This window comes from Myotis yumanensis, unplaced genomic scaffold (genome assembly GCF_028538775.1).
Source record: "Myotis yumanensis isolate MYYU_CA2020_CCGP unplaced genomic scaffold, mMyoYum1.0.hap1 SCAF_3, whole genome shotgun sequence".
NCBI classification, from domain to species: domain Eukaryota; kingdom Metazoa; phylum Chordata; class Mammalia; order Chiroptera; family Vespertilionidae; genus Myotis; species Myotis yumanensis.
The window spans coordinates 81,410,457-81,433,082 of record NW_027223754.1 but is presented as its reverse complement, the minus strand read 5'-3'; the positions used below and the strand labels follow the sequence as shown (position 1 = coordinate 81,433,082).

The window sequence follows — 22,626 nt, the reverse complement described above, 5'->3', positions numbered from 1 at the left end:
GAAACTGACCAATCAGAACCAAATTGGCCATCAGAGGAGGGCAGTTGGGGGTGATCAGGCCAGCAGGGGAGGGCAGTTGGGGGTGAAATCAGGCCGGCAGGGGAGGATAGCTGGGGGCGATTGGGCTGGCAGGAGAGCAGTTAGGTGTTAATCAGGCCAGTAGAAGAGTGGTTAGCAGCGGTTCTCAATCTGTGGGTCATGACCCCTTTGGCGGTCGAACGACCCTTTCACAGGGGTCGCCTAAGACCATCCTGCATATCAGATATTTACATTATGATTCATAACAGTAGCAACATTACAGTTATGAAGTAGCAACGAAAGTAATTTTATGGTTGGGTCACAACATGAGGAACTGTATTTAAAGTGCCAGAAGGTTGAGAACCACTGGGTTAGGGGGTGATCAGGCTGGCAGGCAGAAGCGGTTAGGGCAGGGGTGGGCAAACTTTTTGACTCGAGGGCCACAATGGGTTCTTAAACTGGACCGGAGGGCTGGAACAAAAGCATGGATGGAGTGTTTGTGTGAACTAATATAAATTCAAAGTAAACATCATTACATAAAAGGGTACGGTCTTTTTTTTTTTTTTTTTTTTTTTTTTTTAGTTTTATTCATTTCAAATGGGCCGGATCCGGCCCTCGGGCCGTAGTTTGCCCACGGCTGGGTTAGGGGCAATCAGGCATGCAAGTGATTAGGAGCTAGCAGTCCTGGATTAGGAGAGGGATGTCTGACTGCCGGTTTAGGCCCGATTCCACAGGGATCAGCAGTCAGACATCCCCCGAGGAGTCCCAGATTGGAGAGGGTACAGGCTGGGCGAGGGACACCCCCCCCCCACTGCACGAATTTTGTGCTCCGGGCCTCTAGTTTGTCCATAAAAGGTTAATTCACTGTAATTCAACCATATAAATAAACACGATTCAGTTTTTACCATATGGATAAAGTAAACTGTAGTTATAATGCAATACCTATTTTTTAATAAATAATTCTTTTAGCCAAATAATTAGAATACCTAGAAAACTCAAATGTCTCTGAAATGAGCCACTGACCTAGGATAACTAGGACTAGGTAACCACACAGGTAGTATGGTCGTTGTGAATGGAGGTGTTAAAATCTGAAGCTTTAAAAGCAACACAAAAGTGTATAAGCAAACTTCCATAATCTAAACAGGGCTATGATGCATAGGAAAAACACTAATAGTATATACTCTGAGTGTATAACCTCTTTATGGAAATAACAAAAGCTAACTTAGCATGACCTCTGGTGTTACTTTAAAACATGCTATTTTTTTTTACCTGACTCTAAGCCAAGCCTTTTCAAATCCTCTTGGTATGCTTTCAGGGCAGCTTCCTCCATTGCAGCAAACTCCTTTGATGCCTTTTCTTCCTCCTTTGCCTTATCCAGGCTTTTCTGTTTAATCTTTGTAAGACACATTTAAAAGTGAAAGCTAAATAAAAGACTGATATTTACATAGAAAAACTGGCAAAAAAACAAAACAAAAACAAAGTAAATTACCTCACTGATCCTCTTTGCAACATTTTCTTTATGATTCTTTCCTCTTTCATGAAATTCAACACTCTTGAAAATGAAAAAAAGAAAAAGAAAATACAAAGGAATACTACATAAACATCATAATGCTCACATTAAAGTAACAGTAATTTTGGGAATGGAGGATAACAAAATTAAAACTAAAATGACTGGTAGAAAAGATACAAAATAACTTGAATGCAAATTGGCCCTTATTACCAAATGATACTATAGAACTTAACTACTATTTATTACTAGAGGCCTGGTGCACAAAATTCATCCACGGGAGGGGGTTCCCTCAGCCTGGCCTGCACCCTCTCGCAATCTGGGACCCCTTGGGCATCCCTCTCACAATCCGGAACTGTTGGCTCCTAACCGCTTGCCTGCTTGCCTGCCTGATCACCCCTAACCACTTGCCTGCCTGCCTGATCGCCCCTAACTGCCTCTGCCTCAGCCCCTGCGGCTTCATCTGGAAGGTCGTTCGGCTGTCTGGTCTAATTAGCATATTACGCTTTTATTATTATAGACTAGAGGCCCGGTGCACAAAAATTTGTGCACTGGGGGGGAGGGGGGTCCCCCAGCCTGGCCTGTGACCTCTCGCAGTCTGGGACGCCTTGGGAGATAACGACCTGCTGGCTTAGGCCTGCTCCCAGGTGGCAGAGGGCAGGCCCAATCCCTAGGTGCAGCCCCTGGTTGGGCTCAGAGCAGGGCTGATTGGGGAGTTGGGGCGCCGCCCCCTGTCATGCACAGAGCAGGGTGGATTGGGAGGTTGCGATGCCACCCCTAGTCACGCTCAGGGTAGGGCCGATTGGGGAGTTGGGGCACCGCCCCCTGTCACACACAGAGCACGGTGGATCAGGGGGTTGGTGCGCTGCACCCTGTCACACTCAGGGCAGGGCCAATGGGGAGGTTATTGCTCTACCCTGTCACACACAGAGCAAGGCCCGTGGAGGGGGGTTGGGGCGCCGCCCTCTATCACCCACAGAGCAGGGCCGATCAGGGGGTTGGGGCGCCGCCACTGTCACACTCAGGGCAGGGCCGATGGAGAGGTTATGGCTCTACCCTGTCACACACAGAGCAGGGCCCGTGGAGGGAAGGGGGGTTGGGGCGCTGCACCCTGTCACACATAGAGCCGCAGGGTGATCAGGGGATTGGGGAGCTCCCCCCTATCAGGCACAGAGCAGGGCTGATCAGGGGGTTGGGGCGCCTTCCCGTCACGAACAGAGCAGGGCAGATAGGGAGGTTGTGGCCCCGCCCCCTGTCACTCACAGAGCCGCAGGGCGATCAGGGGGTTTGGGCGCTGCCCCCTGTCACGCTGATCCTGGTGCCGGGAGGCCTCACGGCTCCGCTGATCCTGGTGCCGGGAGGCATATTACCCTTTTAGTATATAGAATAGAGGCCTGGTGCACGGGTGGGGGCCGGCTGGTTTGCCCTGAAGGGTGTCCTGGATCAGGGTGGGGGTCCCCACTGGGGTGCCTGGCCAGTCTGGCTAAGGGGCTGAGGGCCATTTTCAGGCTGGCGGGTGACTGAAGCTCCCAACTGCTCCTTTTTTTCTTTTTCTATTCTGGGCCAGCTTTAGCTCTGAGGACTCGCTGCTGAAAGCAGGTTTCTGGCCTTTACCTTCTGTATTTGATACAATGTTGCAGTCCGGCTGGCTGAAGCCCGGCTGACTAAAGCCAGTTTCTGGGGTTTTGTTTAGCTTTTATATTTGCAACATAGTTGCTTAGAGTTGCAGCTGAGAGGCCGGCAAGTCAGGCGGGGAACGTTGGAGTCCGCAGTCACTGGAGCAAGCAAGCCTCCCTGTTCGCTTCAGTGCATGGCTGCCGGCTGCCATCTTGGCTGACAGTTAATTTGCATAAGGATATGCTGATTAGCCAATGGGAAGGGTAGTGGTCGTACGCTAATTACCATGTTTCTCTTTTATTAGTGTAGATTATACCTTCTGACTAGATTTCCTTTGGTGCTTAAAATATAACCATGATTACCATATTAATGGAGGAAAATACAAGGTACACTTGATGACTAATCTACTGACTATGATGGTAATGAGGACTCAAACAAGAGATGAAGCCAAAAGAGTGGGAAAAAAATCTTAATTCAAGAAACACCTCTCAACCTAGTGTCAAAACCGGTAAGTCTCTAGAATTTACACTGCTCTACTTGCCACATTAGATAAGAGACAATAACCAATGATCCTTAGAGCCATATTCCTCCATATTTCCATATTGGGAGAAAAGTAGACATTAAAAAATTTATCTTAATTGTAAACAAATACTCTTATATAATGTGGTAATGGTACAAAATGTGAAACTCCTATGAAGAACAATTTGGAACTATCTATCAAAACTAAACTGCTACATTAGAGCTCCCTAAAAATTAATGTGGAGAGAGCTTCAGGATATACTGTTCAATTAGAAAGTAAAACAAAACGCCCTGGCTGGTTTGGCTCAGTGGATAGAGCTTCAGCCTGCGGATAGAAGGGTCCTGAATTCCATTCCAATCAAGGGCTCATGCCTGGGTTGCGGACTCGACCACCAGTAGGGGGAGTGCAGGAGGCAGCCAATTGGTGATTCTCATCATGATGTTTCTATTTCTCTCTCCCTCTTTCTTCCTCTCTGAAGTCAATAGAAATGTGTTAAAAAAGCAACAACAACAAAACAACTATGGTACAATATAGTGTATATAGTATGTAACCTTTTATGTACGTTAGATTAAGAACCTATATACATATAGAAACAATAGAAGGCTAGACAAGAAAATGAAAAGTGGTAACCTATGAGGAATGATGGTAACTTGGATGAATGACAGAGGTGGGTGATTGAATGTTATCACATATTTAAAACAGCCAGAAATGCTCCCTATGGTTGTACACAATAAGAATTATCTGCTAAACTTTGCAAAATAAGTTTTGTAAATCAAATCTTACCCAACGCATTACCTGAGCTATTCTAAAGTACTGTGAATTCCTCTTTAAAAATGTGACTTTTTAAGGCAAATGTTCATCCTTTTTCATATATTAATTTTTCTAAAATTTATTATACACCACAAAGACTATTACAGATCCATTAAAAATAAATTAATTTTGTTTCTAGGTAAAGGTTAAAGTGGTGTGTATCCAAATTTTTTAAACTTAAACTATATAGGTAGGTACATTGTTATTAACTTAATTAGGGTACTCCTAAGGCTTAGGAAGAGCCACATTCAAGGGGCCAAAGAGCCACATGTGGCTCGCGAGCCGCAGTTTGCCAACCACGGGCCTAAGTCAAACAAGACAGTCAAGAACTTTAGCAACTATTAAAAAAGACCAAAAACAAAACCCAAAAGAAAAACCCAAACTCCTTGTAGACACATCGATGTTTCTGACTCTTGCAGACAATCCTATACAATAAAAGCCTAATATTCAAACTGTCCCCTCGACCGGGAGTGCAACTGGGAGTTCAACTAGGGGGCAGGGCTGGCTCCCCAATCACGGGAAGGGAGGCCCTGGCTGGCGGTGGTGGTGGTCACAGGCAGCAAGGGGAAGGGAGGTCCCGGCCAGCAGCCGGCAGCCACTAGGGACCCTACCCATGCACGAATTTCATGCACTGGGCCTCTAGTAGTAAATAAATGTCTACTAAACAACTACAACATTGTTACAGATAGGGCTACTATTCTTTTGTGCATCCAACTCTATCAAGTAAAAAGGATTTGAATATACAACATATTTTTAAAATACCTTAGCCCAGTGGTTGGCAAACTGCGGCTCGCGAGCCACATGCGGCTCTTTGGCCCCTTGAATGGGCTCTTCCACAAAATACCGACTTCTGCGCATGGGCCACAAAGTTTCAATCGCACTGTACGTGCATGCCTGCACTTGGTATTTTGTGGAAGAGCCACACTCAAGGGGCCAAAGAGCCGCATGTGGCTCGTGAGCCACAGTTTGCCTACCACGGCCCTAGCCTATGGGTACTATGTACATCAAGCATGTCAAACTCTCGGCCCACAATGAATATTTTTGCAGCCCAGTCAATATAACAGTATGTAAGAAACATTTTAATAAAAATTTTGTAATTTAATTTTTATAATATCCTGCTATAATTAATAACGAACTACAATGTTCGCTAATGACTGATCACTATAATTGTGTTACATTCATTTCCCTTATGCACTTAATGCGCAGGCTCATCATTTCTCTCCACTAATATTAGCAGCGAATATTTTAGCAGCCGACTGCCACATCATTAGTCTTGGACTGACTTGTTTGGTGTGCGCAACAGGAAATATTTCGCTTTTGGAGAACAAGAAAAATAGTTATTTGCGTTACACTTATTGTGCAGTTATTCAGTGTATGGTAAGTTAATGTTCTAGAAAAAATATTAATTTTTATTAAAATGTTCTATTATTTTATGTTAACGATTACTCATTTATTTCAGCCCTTTGTATTCAGCATATCTCTATCGAAATAAACCTACATTTCTATGAAAATTGAAGCTTTTGTTTTTTGTGGCCCACATAAACTTAAAACCTTATTTGGCCCATGTTAGCCTTTGACTTTGACATGCTTAATGTACACAGTCCTATGACATGCATGAGGCGTAAAAAAAAAGACAATGGTGCTGCTTTTTGTTTCATGTCTTAAAAGCTGAAACTAGACTAAGAGACACAATAATATAATTTGCTTAACAGAGTTGCCATTTTCATATTCCATGACAGAGGTAATGATGTTTTTTTTCAAATTTAGGCATTCATAGACATAAAGCTGTGCATCAAATATATTTAATTATCTCTAGAGCAAGAAACAAGAAAAACTACAATGTTTCTTCTTACATATTAAGGGCTTTCCACTTTTACTTTCCTTGGTATGTGACAGTGTTACAAACACCACCATCATAACTGGATGTTTCATAGACATGGAGGAGATTACTCACACTCAAGGTTCATTTCCTAAATTTGACTGAAGGGCCATAGTGAAATAATTGGGCTTAGTACATATATATACAAATTTAGGCCGATGAAAAGGAAGAAAGCACACAAGGAATGAAAAGATAACAGAAGCCCTAGCCAGTATGGCTCAGTGGATAGCTTGCGGACTGAAGAGTCCCAGGGTGCGTGGGGGAGGGCAACGGATGTTTCTCTGTCTCTCCCCGTCCCTTTCACTCTCTAAAAATCAAAGGAAAAATATCCTTGGATGAGGGTTAACAACAAAAAAAAGAAAATAGAAAAATTTTCAACGTTCTGAAACACCTAGAGCAGCGGTTCTCAACCTGTGGGTCTCGATCCCTTTGGGGGTCGAACGACCCTTTCACAGGGGTCGCCTAAGACCATCGGAAAACACATATATAATTACATATTGCTTTTGTGATTAATCCCTATGCTTTAATTATGTTCAATTTGTAACAATGAAAATACATCCTGCATATCAGATATTTACATTACGATTCATAACAGCAGCAAAGTTACAGTTATGAAGTAGCAACGAAAATAATTTTATGGTTGGGGGTCACCACAACATGAGGAACTGTATTAAAGGGTCGCGGCACTAGGAAGGTTAAGAACCACTGATCTAGAGCAACGCATATAAAAAGGTCTTGTAAACTCCAAGTTTCGATACAAAAGGGAACACTTCACATAAACACATTATTAGAATCTCTATTAGTGGAACTGCCATACAGGCCTATTGTCCGCTATCCAGCACTTGCAGTAATCACAGAATTTCTTTGGTTGTGACTTCCAGTAGTCGGCCCTGAAAAAGGGAAAAATAAGTCTAAGCTTATTTGTAAGTTAAACAGGTAAAACTCTGGATGCTTTACATCTTAGAATTTGAAATAGACGCCTCTGCTACTGCATCTTGCCTTGCTATATACAACCGCGTTGTTTTATTTTTTGTCTGAAAGTGTTGCCACTCACGTAGAAAAGTCTGCACCGGATTTAAAACTCCCTTAGACAAAACAGCTTAAAAAAAAAAAAAGTCGTCCCCCCATTTGTTAATGTCATCAGTGTGGAGAAATGAGTAACACCTTAGAAGACTTGTCTTTCCTCCCCCTGCCTGGCATTTTGAGAGGCTGCTAATGGAGGTCTGAAGACACTCACAAAGCTTGCTTTAGGTCAAGTTACTTGCACCAAAAGAACAAACAGAGCGCAAGGCTCCTCCGGTGGAGGCTGCGGCTCCTCCGAGACCATCCGCTAATGCAATTTGTTCTTGAGCCGCCGGGCGAGAGAGAGTTGGGAAACCCAAGGGACCTCTCGGCCCGCAAGACACGGGAAAACAATCACTGCTCTAACCGGGCCGCTCCGGTAGGCGGAGGACTCGGGGGGCCACAGCCCGACCCCAGGGTCACCACACCCCGCGCGACTCAAGCACCCGAGACCCGAGGCTACGGCGCCCCCCGCCGCCAGGGGGCTGGAGCACGCCGCCCACCTCCCGCCCGAGAGCCCGTCCTCCGTGCCCCGGGGCGCTCCCTGGCAGGGTTTCCACCCGGCCCCGAGAACCGGTCCGGCCGGTCCCCAGCGAGCGGAGAGCGCGTCCATCCCGCCTCTAACCGAGGGGCGGGGGCGGGGACGGGGACGGTGGCGGAGGGGAGCCGGGCGGGGAAAGGGCCGCCCAGGGGAACAACACGTCCTTGTTTGGAGCCCGAGACCCAACTCACATGACTGGACCAGCCGCTCCGCGCGTCGCCCGCGGGTCCGGCCCAAGCTCGCGTTCCCCTCCCGGGGCGAGCGGCAGCCCGGCCGGCACGAGGCCCACCCGAGCCTCCGAGGCGCGACACCTCCTGCCCGGACCAGGGTTCCACGGTTCCCAACTACGGGTGCCCGGAGGACGCAATCCGCGTTCCGAATCGCCTCCTCGTCCCCTCCCCCCAGGGGCGGGCCTCCGGCTCCTGAGAGGTGGGGTGGGTATAAAGGGGGTGAGGTCACCGAGAAGGGGCGAGGCGCGACGGGACCTACGCTGAAGGGCGCTAGCCCGGAGCCTCCAGTCTCCGCGTCATTCCCCCGTTCTCTTCCCCGGGGACCCAGAACCTCCACCCTCTCCTAGGCTCGCTGGCTCGTGGCCGGGGAGCTCGCGCGCCGCCTCCGCCCCGAACGCAAACAGCTGTTCCCCGAGACGTCGCCGCCCTCAACTTTGCCAACTACTCCGCACGCACTTTGGCCAGCGGAGCAACCCGGACCTGTAGGCTGGGGGCCGCTGGCCGAGTTAAAAAAAAAGAGAAAAAAAAAAGGGAAAGGTGAAACCGCTGGTGTCGGGGCCGCGAGTTGCGGGATTTGCCTCAGAACTTTCCTGAGGCGGCGGTGCGGCCGCGTCCCCCTCCGCGACGCCCGCGCGCCGGGACCGGGCTGGTTCCCTCGCTCGGGAGCGCGTGGGCAGCGGCGGGAGCGGCGTGAGTGGCGCAGGAGCGGCGGGAACCGCAGCGGCGAGAGGCGGAGAGGAGGCGACGCGGGAGCGGGCGCTCGTCAGGTGAGTCACCGCGGCGTCTTCACCAGCACCTCCCATATGGTCTAGCGGTTAGGATTCCTGGTTTTCACCCAGGCGGCCCGGGTTCGACTCCCGGTATGGGAACGTCCTGTGCTTTTTTTTTTTTTTTCTTTTCTTTAAATTTCTTACTAAGAGGCATGGGCAACTAACTTATTTTATTTCCAATGACTGGCTCCCCTCACCAGGTGAGGGTGTGGAACAGGAGACTTAGTGTGCTTGCTACTTGCGCCGTGCCCTGGGCTGGGCTGGGCTGCGGGAGTCACGAGTGCTGCGCCGGGCGGGCTGCAGGGCGAGTGCGCTCGGCTCCCTCACCTCCCCGCGGGGCTGAACCGGCGGGAAGGAGTTTCACTTTCCTTGGGGCTGCCCTCCCGCCGCTCCGGTCCCTAGCCGTCCTTTCCCAGATGCTCGGGAGGTGGACGGTGAGTTCCGGCCTCGCCTCACCTACGCCCCGCGCGCCTCTCGGACCCACAGCCTCCTCGCCCGCCCCCTTCCGACCGTCCCGAGCGACGCGGGGCGTGTTCGCCCCGGCCCTCGGCCGGTCGGGGAGCCGCGCCCAGCTAGGAGCCCACGTAAACTCATCACGGGGGGTAACGACACCCCTTCCCGGCACAAAGCAGCCTCCCGGGGGGCGCTCGCCTGGGGCGGGCGGTGCCCGCGGCGAGCTTGTTCATGTCAGCGCGGCTGCCAGTCGCCGTGGAACCCGCCGCGCAGCCGCCGGGGTCTCCCGCGGAGCCCGAGCCCGAGCCCGAGCCCGGCGGGCGAGTTTGTCCCAACTTAGATCTCGGGGCACGGGCTGCAGTTCACAGCCCCTCCGATTCTTTGGCCTGGGAAGGGAATCTTTGATTTCCCCTCCTTTAAAGAACTACACACACACACACACACACACACACACACACACACGAGCTGCGAAGAAAAATACCACTGCGATGAGATGTGTTTTAAAAAGAAAACTGACTTTCCGAGGAGTACAGCGCCTGGAGCGCCGATGATAGATAACCGCGGGCGGAGGCGGGGCTTGGGAGAGAACATTGGCCCGAGACTGGGAAGGGGATGCTTTAACAAAGTTTCACTGTATTTTTAAATATAGAAGCCTTGTGTTTATTTCGAAGAAGGGGCAGCTGTGTCAGAAGCATGTGAGCTGTAAGTGAAACAAAAGCGTTATCTTAAATGCAAGCTGAAATTAGAAAATGGGGTGAGCTATATAATGTTTAGTCTGTTGTGGCCCTGGGAACGAACGAAGCAGGGAAAAGCGGCTCTGATGGAGGGTTTCTGGTCCGTGCCCTTCCCAAGAACAGAAGTTTTGGTTCTGAGTATGCTTTGAAATAGTCTGTCAATATGATCTGCGTGATTAAGGATTAATGATGTCTCCATTGTACATAAACCTCCACAACTAGAGATATCTTAAATTATCTCTATTAACTCAAATATTTGAACGTTTACTCTATACCAAGCATAATTAGATGCTTTTGAAAGTTACTGGTGTTCACTCAGGTCCTTCGTGTTAGGAGGTAGTGGATAGAATATGAATGGAATCATGTTTTAGCCCTTGTGATGAGCTGTATGACTTGTGTAGATATTTCGCCTTTTCTGTGCTCTGGGTTTAGAGCCATCAATTCTTGATAATACATAACACTCTCACACTTTGTTGAACAGTTCTCAAATAGGTTATGAGAGTGGAAAAGTTTCATTTAAATAGTGGGATTGTGTGATGATTAAGAACCATTTACTAAAAAATTATGTCCAAACTTGGAAGGAAGTAAAGACTGCTCTGCCTTAATTATATCCAAATAGGGCTTAATTCTTTTTTTTTAAATTAAATCTTTATTGTTCAGATTATTACATTTGTTCCTCTTTTTCCCCCATAGCCCTCCTCCACCCAGTTCCCACACCACCCTCTGCCCTTACCCCTCCCACTGTCCTCATCCATAGGTGTACGATTTTTGTCCAGTCTCTTCCCACATCCCCCACACCTCTTTCCCCCCAAGAATAGTCAGTCCACTCCCTTTTTATGTCCCTGATTCTATTACAATCACCAGTTCATACTGTTCATCAGATTATTTATTCACTTGATTTTTAGATACAGTTGTTGATAGATATGTATTTGTTGTTCATAATTTGTATCTTTACCTTTTTCTTCTTCTTCCTCTTCTTAAATAATACCTTTCAGCATTTCATATAATACTGGTTTGGTGGTGATGAACTCCTTTAGCTTTTTCTTATCTGTGAAGCTCTTTATCTGACCTTCAATTCTGAATGATAGCTTTGCTGGATAAAATAATCTTGGTTGTAGGTTCTTGCTATTCATCACTTTGAATATTTCTTGCCTGCATAGTTCCTATTGAGAAATCAGCTGACAGTCATATGGGTACTCCCTTGTAGGTAACTAACTGTTTTTCTCTTGCTGCTTTTAAGATTCTTTCTTTGTCTTTTGCTCTTGGCATTTTAATTATGATGTGTCTTGGTGTGGTCCTCTTTGGATTCTTTTTGTTTGGGGTTCTCTGTGCATCCTGGACTTGTAAGTCTATTTCTTTCACCAGGTAGGGGAAGTTTTCTGTCATTATTTCTTCAAATAGGTTTTCAATATCTTGTTCTCTCTCTTCTTCTTCTTCTGGCACCCCTATAATTCGGATGTTGGTGCGCTTGAAGCTGTCCCAGAGGCTCTTTACACTATCTTCATATTTTTGGATTCTTTTTTCTTTTTGTTTTTCTGGTTGGGTTTTTTTGCTTCTTCCTATTTCAAATCTTTGACTTGATTCTTGGGATCCTCTTGTCTGCTGTTGGATCTCTGTATATTATTCTTTATTTCAGTCAGTGTATGCTTAATTTCTAGTTGGTCTTTTTTCATATCCTCCAGGGTCTCACTAAATTTATCGGCAGTTTCTAGAAAATTCTTGAAAAACCTTATAACCGTGGTTTTGAACTCTATATCCAGTCGTTTGCTTTCCTCCATTTCTGTCATTTGTGACCTGTTTCTTTGTCTCCGCATATTTTATGCTTCCCTGTGTTGGTAGAGTGGCTTTCTGTGCTAGGTGTCCTATAGGGCCCAGTGGCTCAGCCTCCCCAATTACCTGAGGTGGACACTCTTGGTGCACCCCTTTGTGGGCTTTGTGCACAGTCTTGTTGTGGTTAAGCCTTGATTGTTGTAGGTATCACTGGGAGGAATTGACCCTCCAGGCCAATTGGTTGTGAGAATCAGCTGTGTCTGCAGTGGGAGAACTTCTGTGCTGGAGACACCCTTCTGGGGCAAGACTTGCTTCAGTGGGGCTTTGGTGCTCACTGAATCTGCCCCCTAAGTGTGTCCCTTATGGATCTGAGGAGTTGTAATCTGGATGGTCCCACTCTGACCACTGGGTACACTGGCTCTTGGATCTAAGGAGGTGCTAATTTAGCTTCTGCCTGAGGCTACCCAGCAGGAGCTATGGAGAGATCTGTAGATTCCCCTTCCTTATTTGGGGTTTGGAGGTGCCCAGATGAGGCCCAGCTGTGAAGCAATGCAAGCTGCTATGGGGCCTTCGGCCTTTTCTTGGAAGTTCTGGGTCTCTCTGGCCTAGCTGCAGTTTGTTAGGAAATTATCAGATTGCAAAGGGCCAGGGCATTCATATGCAAAAGCCTCTGCCACAGCTTGGGTGGGGCGGGATCTCAGGGAATCAACAGGGCGGAGCAAACAGCTATGGCTGATCCTCAGTTCTGCCCTAAGAGGCCCCGGGTCTCAGTGTCCCACAGTAATCGCTGCAAGCACCTCTGAGAGAAAGCTGCCCTCGAGTTCCGAGTTCTGCCCGCTGCCATACAGTCCAGTTTCTCCCCGTATGAGTCTGGGTCCCCAGAGACTTCCTGGAACTGGAGTTCAGAGCAGTCAGGAGCTTGTTACTCCCTCCTGATTCAAAAAGACAGCCGAGTCCTCGGTTGCCAGCCCTTGCTGCGTGCACCTCCGTACCTCTGCACTTTACTTCCCCACCACACCTCCTTTGATTCTCAGTGTGCTTTTCTCTTTCCTTCTAGTTGTAGAATTTCCACTCAGCCAGCCTTCCTGTAATTCTGGATGGTGTCCGTTTTGTCTTTTAGTTGTATTTTTGAAGTTGTTGTGGGAGGCAGCAATTTCCGGTGTTTACCTATGCCACCATCTTGCTTCTCTCTAGGGCTCAATTCTTGACCTTGCATTTCGTAATGACTTGGTATCATATTGTACCAAATGGTGCTAAAGTGGATGTGGCTTTTACTGAGCATCCACTGATTCAAAAAGCTTTACGATGTTTGTCCACTTGAGGGTATGCTGAAGGGAGTAGTTTGGTTTCTGTCCAGGATGCAGACTCATGTAGTTGGGTGCCAGGTAGCACCCAGTAAGGCTGCATCTGAGTTGTGGAAGCAGAGGTGAGATATCAGTTCTACTCAGGGAAGAGGACTGGAAAAGAGACATTGAAGGGAGAATGTTTGCCCTGGACCTTGAAGAACTGGTTGGATTTCTCCAAGTGGGGAATGTGAATCAAAAAGCTGAGGTGAGGGAACAAGTATGAGACTGGTAAGTAGTCTGGTTCTGCAGGAGCACACAGTGCCTGGAGGCAGAGCCATGGAGATGAAGTTGGGACTAGATAACATGTTCTTTTATCAAAGATGACATTTATGTCTCTAGAGTTTTAAGAACATTTTTGTCTCTTTGAAAAAACCAAATGTAGCAGTTATATGTGAAAATGCTTGTTTTAAAAGATTAAAACAATGTAAGAACATGTAGAATATTTTGTGTCCATAGGTTTTATGTTTAGCAATTGAATATTTTTAATTAGTAGAGTGGAGAAAAGCAGTCAGTTAATTTGAATTCAATGAAAAAAATGAAACCTAGATTTAAATTATGAAATTGATTGCAACTATGTTTTTATTGGCTTGCTTTTTTGAAAATGACCTTAATCTTCTAAGACAAAGCTGCTAGTTACTGTCAGTAAGGCATACACCTTACTTGGTTCAGACTAGATAATAAATGTATAAGGATGTGTTCATATGCTTGTGATTCATATGCAGGACTACCAAAACACCATTGGTACTCATGTTTTAGGTGTTTTGTCTTGGACCATAAAATAAAGTGATAACTAATTAAATGCCATGGATTTACCCAAGTAGTCTCTTTAATATTTACTATTATTAGTTGTAGTTAGAAGATATGTAAAAGTTCAACAAGTGTTTGCATAGATGGACACCTGTATTTAAAGAAATATAAGGTATTAAAAATGATTGCATTTTACAATCGAAAGAGCTTAATTATGGTCTCTGAGGTCCAAGATTATCTGGCCTCTGCTTACCTCCCCAACTTCATCTCCTAACTTCTCTGCCTCTTCATTATACTTTAGTCGCACTGACTTCCTTTTGTTCCTTGAACTTGCCAGACTTAACTCTTTTCACAGTTTTATTTTTTGCTGTTTCCATTGCCTGGAATATTCCCCCTCCAGCTCTTCACATCTTAGGTCGACATTATCTTCTCAGATTGGTCTTTTCTGACCACCTTACCTAGAGACTCCCTTTTGTTCTTGTTTACTTTCTGTTTAGTTTACCCTGTTTTATTTTCTCCTTTTTCTTATTTTATTTTACTTTATTTATTGGGGTAGTTTTGGTTAATAAGATTATGTAAATTTTAAGTGTACACTTTTGTGGTACATGTTCAACATATTGCATTGTGTGCTTACCACCCAAAGTCAGATCATCTTCCGTCACCATATATTTGGCCCCTTCCTTTTTATTATTATCTAAAGGTGACATGTTTATTTCTCTTCATGTTTATTTCTTATGTTATTCCACTGGGATATAAATTCCATGAGGTAAGTATGGTGAGATTATCCTTATTCTATAAGATTCAAACAATACAGAAAGGGAAACCAAGATGGCGGCATAGGTTAACGCCGGAGTTTGCTGCCTCGAACAACCACTTCAAAAATACAACTAAAAGACGGAACGGACATCATCCAGAACCACAGAAAGGCTGGCTAAGTGGAAGTTCTACAACTAGGAGGAACCGAGAATCAGAGGAGGCGCAGTGCTGAAGTAAAATACTAAGGTGCGGAGTGCGCGCAGCGCGGGCTGGTGGCTGAGGGCGCGGTTGACTGTTTCAATCCGGAGGGAGCCTCAGACTCTGAGCTCCAGATCCGGGCGAGTCTCTAGGGACCCAGACTCAAACGGGAGAAGCGGGACTGTCTGGCTTCGGTCCCTCCGAGGTTTGCAGCGGTTGCTGGGACAGAGAGGCAGAAGCCCTGGGGACGGACTGAGAGCAGTTATAACTGCTCCCTCCTCCGCCCTGTTGATCCTGTGGGACCCACCCCGCCCAAGCCCTGCACAGAGCCATTTGCTGGATCGCCTCAGGCAAAGACTAGATTAGCACCTCCCTAGAGGACAGAAGTTCTCCCACTGCAAACACAGCTGATTCTCACAGCCAGTCAGCCTGGAGGTAAAATCCCTCTAGTATTAACTACAACAATCAAGGCTTAACTACAACAAGACTGCGCACAAAGACCACTAGGGGGTGCACCAAGAAAGCGTAAAAAATGCGGAGACAAAGAAACAGGACAAAACTATCAAGGGAGGATATTGAGTTCAGAACCACACTTTTGAGGTCTCTCAAGAGGCTTCTAGAGTCTGTCGATAAACTTGATGAGATGTACAGGAAATCTAATGAGACCCTCGTTGGTGTGATAAAGGACCAACTAGAAAGTAAGCATACACGGACTGAAATAAAGAATATTATACAGACTCCCAACAGCAGCCAGAGGAGCGCAAGAATCAAGTCAAAGATTTGAAATGCGAAGAACCGAGAAACACCCAACTGGAAAAGCAAAATGAAAAAAGAACCCGAAAATACGAAGATAGTGTAAGGAGCCTCTGGGACAGCTTCAAATGCACCAACATCAGAATTATAGGGGTACCAGAAGATGAGAGACAGCAAGATATTGAAAACCTATTTGAAGAAATAATGACAGAAAACTTCCCCCACCTGGTGAAAGAAATAGACTTACAGGTTCAGGAAGCGCAGAGAACCCCAAACAAAAGGAATCCAAAGAGGACCACACCAAGACACATCATAATTAAAATGCCAAGAGCAAAAGACAAAGAGAGAATCTTAAAAGCAGCAAGAGAAAGAAACTCAGTTACCTACAAGGGAATACCCATATGACTGTCAGCTGATTTCTCAACAGAAACTTTGCAGGCCAGAAGGGAGTAGCAAGAAATATTCAAAGTGATGAATAGCAAGAACCTACAACCAAGATTACTTTATCCAGCAAAGCTATCATTCAGAATTGAAGGTCAGATAAAGAGCTTCACAGATAAGGAAAAGCTAAAGGAGTTCATCACCACCAAACCAGTATTATATGAAATGCTGAAAGGTATCCTTTAAGAAGAGGAAGAAGAAGAAAAAGGTAAAGATACAAATTATGAACAACAAATATGCATCTATCAACAAGTGAATCTAAGAATCAAGTGAATAAATAATCTGATGTACAGAATGAACTGGTGATTATAATAGAATCAGGGACATAGAAAGGGAGTGCACTGACTATTCTTGGGGGGAAAAGGGGTGTGGGAGATGCGGGAAGAGACTGGACAAAAATCGTGCACCTATGGATGAGGACAGTGGGTGGGGAGTGAGGGCGGAGGGTGGGGTGGGTGCTGGAAGGAGGGGAGTTATGGGGGGAAAAAAAGAGGAACAAATGTAATAACCTGAACAATAAAGATTTAATAATAAAAAAAAACAATACAGATGTTGGGACCCTTATACCACATCTTGTATGGTATCATTTAAATAAAATTTCTGGAATAGGAAATCTATAGAGAAAGAAGATAGATTTTGATTATCTAGGATTGGGTGTGAGGGGCCAAAATAGAAGGATGGGAAGTGACTGCTAATGTAGGGACAAGATTTCTTTTTAGTGTGATTAAAATTAGATGGGATGGCTGCTTGATTCTGTAAACATACTAAAAACATTTGAATTCTCTTTGAATGGGAGAACTTTATGGTATGTAAAGTATATCTCAATAAAACTTGAAAAAGATTGAAGCAATAAAAAGCATATAGAATATTTGTCTCTACATTTTACATTTACCATTTGGATACTAAATATTTAAAAATAAATATGGAATAATTTAGTACTGCCACTGTAGCTTCTAGATAGTTCATGAATGTAGCAAGTGCTTATTAAATAGCTGCCAAAAGAGGTTAAAATATACAGGTATTTTAATTATGATACAGTGCATTGTGGGATAAATGCTCAGATGGGACTAAGTTAAGGGTTGGTTACAAGAGTTTGAAGGTCTCCAAAATATCTGGATTTGTGTGAAGGGAATGGGGAAGGGTCTCTTAGAAAGCAGCATTTGAAGTGGGCTTTGAAGTCAGGTTAGCCTTTAGCTGGTGGAGATGGTATGGTGGGAGGTGAGGCAGGAGCCAGAGGCACATTAACAGTTCCTAGCATAGCATATTTTGGCTGAACCGAGGGAGGGAACAATTAATGTAGGAATGGGAAGTATGGCTGCAAAATAGGTTAGGGTCTATAGCAGATAATGTTAGTGCTGGCAGATCTCTGGTGTCTTTTTGTCATCCCACAATCCCTCGTGTTCTTCCAATGGCCCACACTTGGGAAACAGAGAGCTGGCAATGTCTGGGGGCTTATTTCCTTTCTACTAATAAGTTCTCTATCCAAGACAGTCAGGAGTATAACTTTGGAGCAGGGGCGTTGACTCGTGCCCCTCAGTATCATTAGCTCTTGGAACAGTGCTTGGAACCCCGTGAGTATTTAGAAAATATTTGAATGAATGAAAGCCAGGAAGTTGCAAGGTTCATTCACAATGAAGTTTATTTTACAAATCCCCTTGACTCTTTCAGAGCATTTAGATAGATGATTTTGGAAGATTCTAATTATGAAGGTCCTTGAATTTGCAGATAAAGAATTTACTTAGCTAGGAGAAGGGATTTCTGGTAATATGATAAGTGTTTTAATAAATTAATTTGGTGGTAGTGTGCAGGATGAACTGAAGGGTGGAAGGGTTTTGTCTGTGGTGTCCTCTCCCATCTTCCTATTCCTATTCTTGCTCTCATTCTCCCTGGGTTAGGCCTCAACTAAAGTCAGGGTCTCCTGTAGTACAGTAATAATCTAATAGCTCTTCTTACTTTTAATCTCTTCCTAAAGAAGGTAGTCGCAGCAAAATGGAAAGGATCAAAGGAGATACATTTAAGAAAAATTTAAGATGTCAGGAAATAAACACTCCTAAAAGAAATAGGGAAATTATAAAGCATAGATTTTTATTTTTAGAGCACAGGCAATTTTCCTTCCTCGCGTTGGTCAGACAGTAAATTTTTATTGCTCACCTGTGTGTATGTGTATGTGGCTTTTTGAACACTGTAATTGTACATTGATTCCAGAGACAAAGTTAAGACTGTGATCTTGCCACCCTGTGGACAATATAATTTAGAACTAAACCCCTCAAAATTATAATACACCTTCATTCATTTGAAACTCACTATTTTAGAACTGTTTATGGTTCTTCAACATTGGTATATGTAGTTATGTTCATTAAAGGGAAAGTTGAAATTAGTTTGTTTTCTGAGACATTTAAGTAAACAGAATTTTTAAGCTACAATCAATAGCTTAAAAATTACAAAGAAAGGCAAGGATGTTTTTTAAATGGCATACTTCTTTCATCCATTGATTTTTAGAGAGAGTGAAGGTACAGGGAGAGGCAAAGAGAAAGAGAAATCGTTGTCACATAGATTGGTTGCCTCCTGCATTTGCCCTGATGGCCAGGAATTGAGCCAGCAACTGAGATATGTGTATATGCCCTTGACCCATGGAACCCATGACCCTTCAGTCTGAGGGCTGACGTTCTAACTACTGAGCAAACTGGCCAGGGAAACATCTGTAACAGTTTGTACAATGAAGATAAATAAATAAAAAAGGAAATCCTCCATGCTTTGTGAACTCAAATTGTAATTATGTAAATAATTCAGATTTCATTATATGTTATTTAATTAGAAGGGCAGTTTGCTAAGAAATTAAACTGATAAACTAGCTTGAATCAAAATGAAATGGTGAGCCTAGCTGGTGGTTGACCTATGAACCAGGAGGTCACAGTTTGATTCCCGGTCAGAGCACATGCCCAGGTTGAGGCTCTATCCCCGGTGGGGTGGTGCGGGAGGCAGCTGATCAATGATTCTCTCTCATCACTGATGTTTCTCTTTCTCCCCTCCCTTTGTCTCTGAAATCAATAAATAAAAATATTTAAAAAAAAATGAAATGGTGATTGTGAAAGAATTATTTGCTCTCTGCAATACAGGAAATGGTTCTACAAAGTTTCCCAACAGATGAGCTGTATTTACAGCCTAATGTCGTAAGTGACTTGCGCACTTGTATTCCCAGAGGTGTCAGGAGGGGTGTGGATTTAGCATTTGAAATTTGTGTTACCAGTTAGGCAGAAATGGGCTGCAGTACCATTCTGATGTCAGCAATTATATGTTCTTTCTGATTGTGATATCCAGGCTGAGGGAGACAATGGATGAGTATCCACTGAACTCCTAGTCCCTTAAATTATGTGATATTTCACCTTAGGACCTTTACATTTTGGTAATGGAGAGATTTTTCAAATATAATGTTAATTTATTCATTTATTTTCATTTAAATTCTTTATTGTTTAAAGTATTACATATATCTCCTTTATATGGGGGGCCACTCCCAACACCCAGCACATGCCCTCACCCACCCTACTGTCTGTGTTCATTGGTTATATGCATGCATACAAGTCCTTTGGTTGATCTCTTAATCATGTGATACTTATCTTTCTCCAACTGGATTATTTCACTTAGCATAATGCTCTCCAGGTCCATTCATGCTGTTGTGAATGGTAAGAGTTCTTTCTTTTTTACAGCAGCATAGTATTCCATTGTGTGGATGTACCACAGTTTTTTAATCCACCCATCTGCTGATGGGCACTTAGGCTGCTTCTAAATCTTAGCTACTGTAAATTGTGCTGCTATGAACATAGGGGTGCATATGTCCTTTCTGATTGGTGTTTCTGATTTCTTGGCATATATGCCTAGAAGTGGGATTACTGGGTCAAATGGGAGTTTCAGTTTTAATTTTTTGAGGAAACTCCATATTGTTTTTCACAGTGGCTGCACCAGTCTGCATTCCCACCAGTAGTGCATGAAGGTTCCTTTTTCTCCATATCCTCGGCAGCACTTGTCGATTTGTTGATGATAGCCATTCTGACAGGTGTGAGATGGTACGTCATTGTCGTTTTGATTTGCGTCTCTCGGATGATTAGTGACTTTGAGTATGTTTTCATATGTCTCTTGGCCTTCTGTATGTCCTCTTTCGAAAAGTGTCTACTTAGGCCCTTTGCCCATTTTTTGATTGCATTGTTTACCTTCCTTTTGTTAAGTTGTGTGAGTTCCCTATAAATTTTGGATTTAGGCCCTTATTGGGTATAGCATTGGCAAATGTGTTCTCCCTTGCAGTGGGCTCTCTTGTTTTGTTGATGGTTTCTTTTGCTGTGCAGAAGCTTTTTATTTTGATGTAATTCCATTTGTATATTTTCTCCTTAGATTCCAATGTCCTAGGAGCCTAGGTAAAATTATTGCTACGACATATGTCTGATGTTTTGCTGCCTGTGGAATCTCTAAGATTTTTATGGTTTCCCGTTTACATCTTTTATCCATTTTGAGTTTATTTTTGTGTGTGATGTAAGTTGGTGGTCTAGTTTCATTTTTTTGCATGTATGTGTCCAATTTTCCCAGCACCATTTATTGAAGAGACTGTCTTGACTCCATTGTATGCTCTTGCTTTCTTTGTCAAATATTTTTTTTTAAATATTTTAATAATTTTTATTTCTTAAAGTATTACAAAGAGTATTACATATGACTCCTTTTTTCCCTCCCTTGACATTCCCCCGGCCCCTACCCCCCGCCCCCCCCCGCCCCGTGTCTTGTGTCCATTGGTTAATCTTATATGCATGCATATAAGTCCTTCAGTTGGTCTCTTAATCCCCCCCCCAACTCTCCCCAGGCTTCCCACTGTAGTTTAACATTCTGTTCAATGTTGCTCTGCTTCTGTATCTACCCCTGTTCATCAGTCCATACTGGTCCCCTTTATTTGTCCCAACCTCACTGGAGTAATCGCAACCTCACCAGGGCCGTCTGAGCCTCACCAGGGCCGTTTCAACCTCACCGGGGCTGTCCCTACCTCACGGAGGCCATTTCAACCTCACCGGGGTCGTCCCTACCTCACGGGGGCCGTTTCAACCTCACCGGGGTCGTCCCTACCACACCGGGGGCCGTTTCAACCTGACCGGGGTTGTCCCTACCACACCGGGGCCGTTTCGACCTGACCGGGGTTGTCCCTACCAGACTGGGGTCGTCCCTACCTCACGGGGGCCGTTTCAACCTGACCGGGGTTGTCCCTACCACACCGGGGCCGTTTCGACCTGACCGGGGTTGTCCCTACCAGACTGGGGTCGTCCCTACCTCACGGGGGCCGTTTCAACCTCACCGGGGTTGGCCCTACCACACCGGGGCCGTTTCAACCTGACCGGGGTTGTCCCTACCACACCGGGGCCGTTTCGACCTGACTGGGGTTGTCCCTACCAGACTGGGGTCGTCCCTACCTCACGGGGGCCGTTTCAACCTCACCGGGGTTGTCCCTACCACACCGGGGCCGTTTTGACCTGACCAGGGTCGTCCCTACCTCACGGGGGCCGTTTCAACCTCACTGGGGTCGTCCCTACCTCACGGGGGCCGTTTCAACCTCACCGGGGTCGTCCCTACCTCACGGGGGCCGTTTCAACCTCACTGGGGTCGTCCCTACCACACCGGGGCCGAATCAACCTGACCGGGGTTGTCCCTACCACACCGGGGCCGTTTCGACCTGACCGGGGTTGTCCCTACCAGACTGGGGTCGTCCCTACCTCACGGGGGCCGTTTCAACCTCACCGGGGTTGTCCCTACCACACCAGGGCCGTTTCGACCAGACTGGGGCCGTCCCTACCTCACGGGGGCCGTTTCAACCTCACCGGGGTCGTCCCTACCACACTGGGGCCGTTTCAACCTGACCGGGGTTGTCCCTACCACACCGGGGCCGTTTCGACCTGACCAGGGTCGTCCCTACCTCACGGGGGCCGTTTCAACCTCACCGGGGTCGTCCCTACCACACCGGGGCTGTTTCGACCTGACCGGGGTCGTCCCTACCTCACGGGGGCCGTTTCAACCTCACCGGGGTTGTCCCTACCACACCGGGGCTGTTTCAACCTGACTGGGGTTGTCCCTACCACACCGGGGCCGTTTCGACCTGACCAGGGTCGTCCCTACCTCACGGGGGCCGTTTCAACCTCACCGGGGTCGTCGCTACCTCACGGGGGCCGTTTCAACCTCAGCGGGGTTGTCCCTACCACACCGGGGCTGTTTCAACCTGACTGGGGTTGTCCCTACCACACCGGGGCCGTTTCGACCTGACTGGGGTCGTCCCTACCTCACGGGGGCCGTTTCAACCTCACCGGGGTCGTCCCTACCTCACGGGGGCCGTTTCAACCTCACCGGGGTTGTCCCTACCACACCGGGGCTGTTTCAACCTGACTGGGGTTGTCCCTACCACACCGGGGCCGTTTCAACCTGACCAGGGTCGTCCCTACCTCACGGGGGCCG

General features: G+C 45.9%; 2 protein-coding genes and 1 non-coding gene across 4 annotated transcripts in view; 2 read left to right on the top strand and 1 right to left on the bottom strand.

The window, feature by feature from the left end:
- The window catches only part of WBP4 (WW domain binding protein 4), a 33,962-nt gene extending 25,543 nt beyond the window's left edge, over positions 1-8,419 (bottom strand). Inside the window, exons 1-4 of the mRNA XM_070408988.1 lie at positions 8,146-8,419; positions 7,169-7,241; positions 1,508-1,570; positions 1,288-1,411 (exon numbers count right to left, since the gene is read on the bottom strand). Of these exons, the coding sequence (XP_070265089.1) occupies positions 1,288-1,411; positions 1,508-1,570; positions 7,169-7,241; positions 8,146-8,147 (262 nt within the window). The 5' untranslated portion in view covers positions 8,148-8,419. The remainder of the gene's footprint in view (positions 1-1,287; positions 1,412-1,507; positions 1,571-7,168; positions 7,242-8,145) is intronic.
- ELF1 (E74 like ETS transcription factor 1) overlaps positions 8,399-22,626 on the top strand; it is a 128,630-nt gene continuing 114,402 nt past the window's right edge. The window contains exon 1 of one of the 2 annotated variants that reach the window (XM_070408984.1): positions 8,399-8,951. The gene's annotated coding sequence lies outside the window, so the exon portion shown is untranslated. The remainder of the gene's footprint in view (positions 8,952-22,626) is intronic. The other variant, XM_070408987.1, reaches the window with a different exon arrangement.
- TRNAE-UUC (transfer RNA glutamic acid (anticodon UUC)) lies at positions 8,982-9,053 on the top strand. The gene has a single exon. It is a non-coding gene; the product is annotated as a tRNA-Glu (tRNA).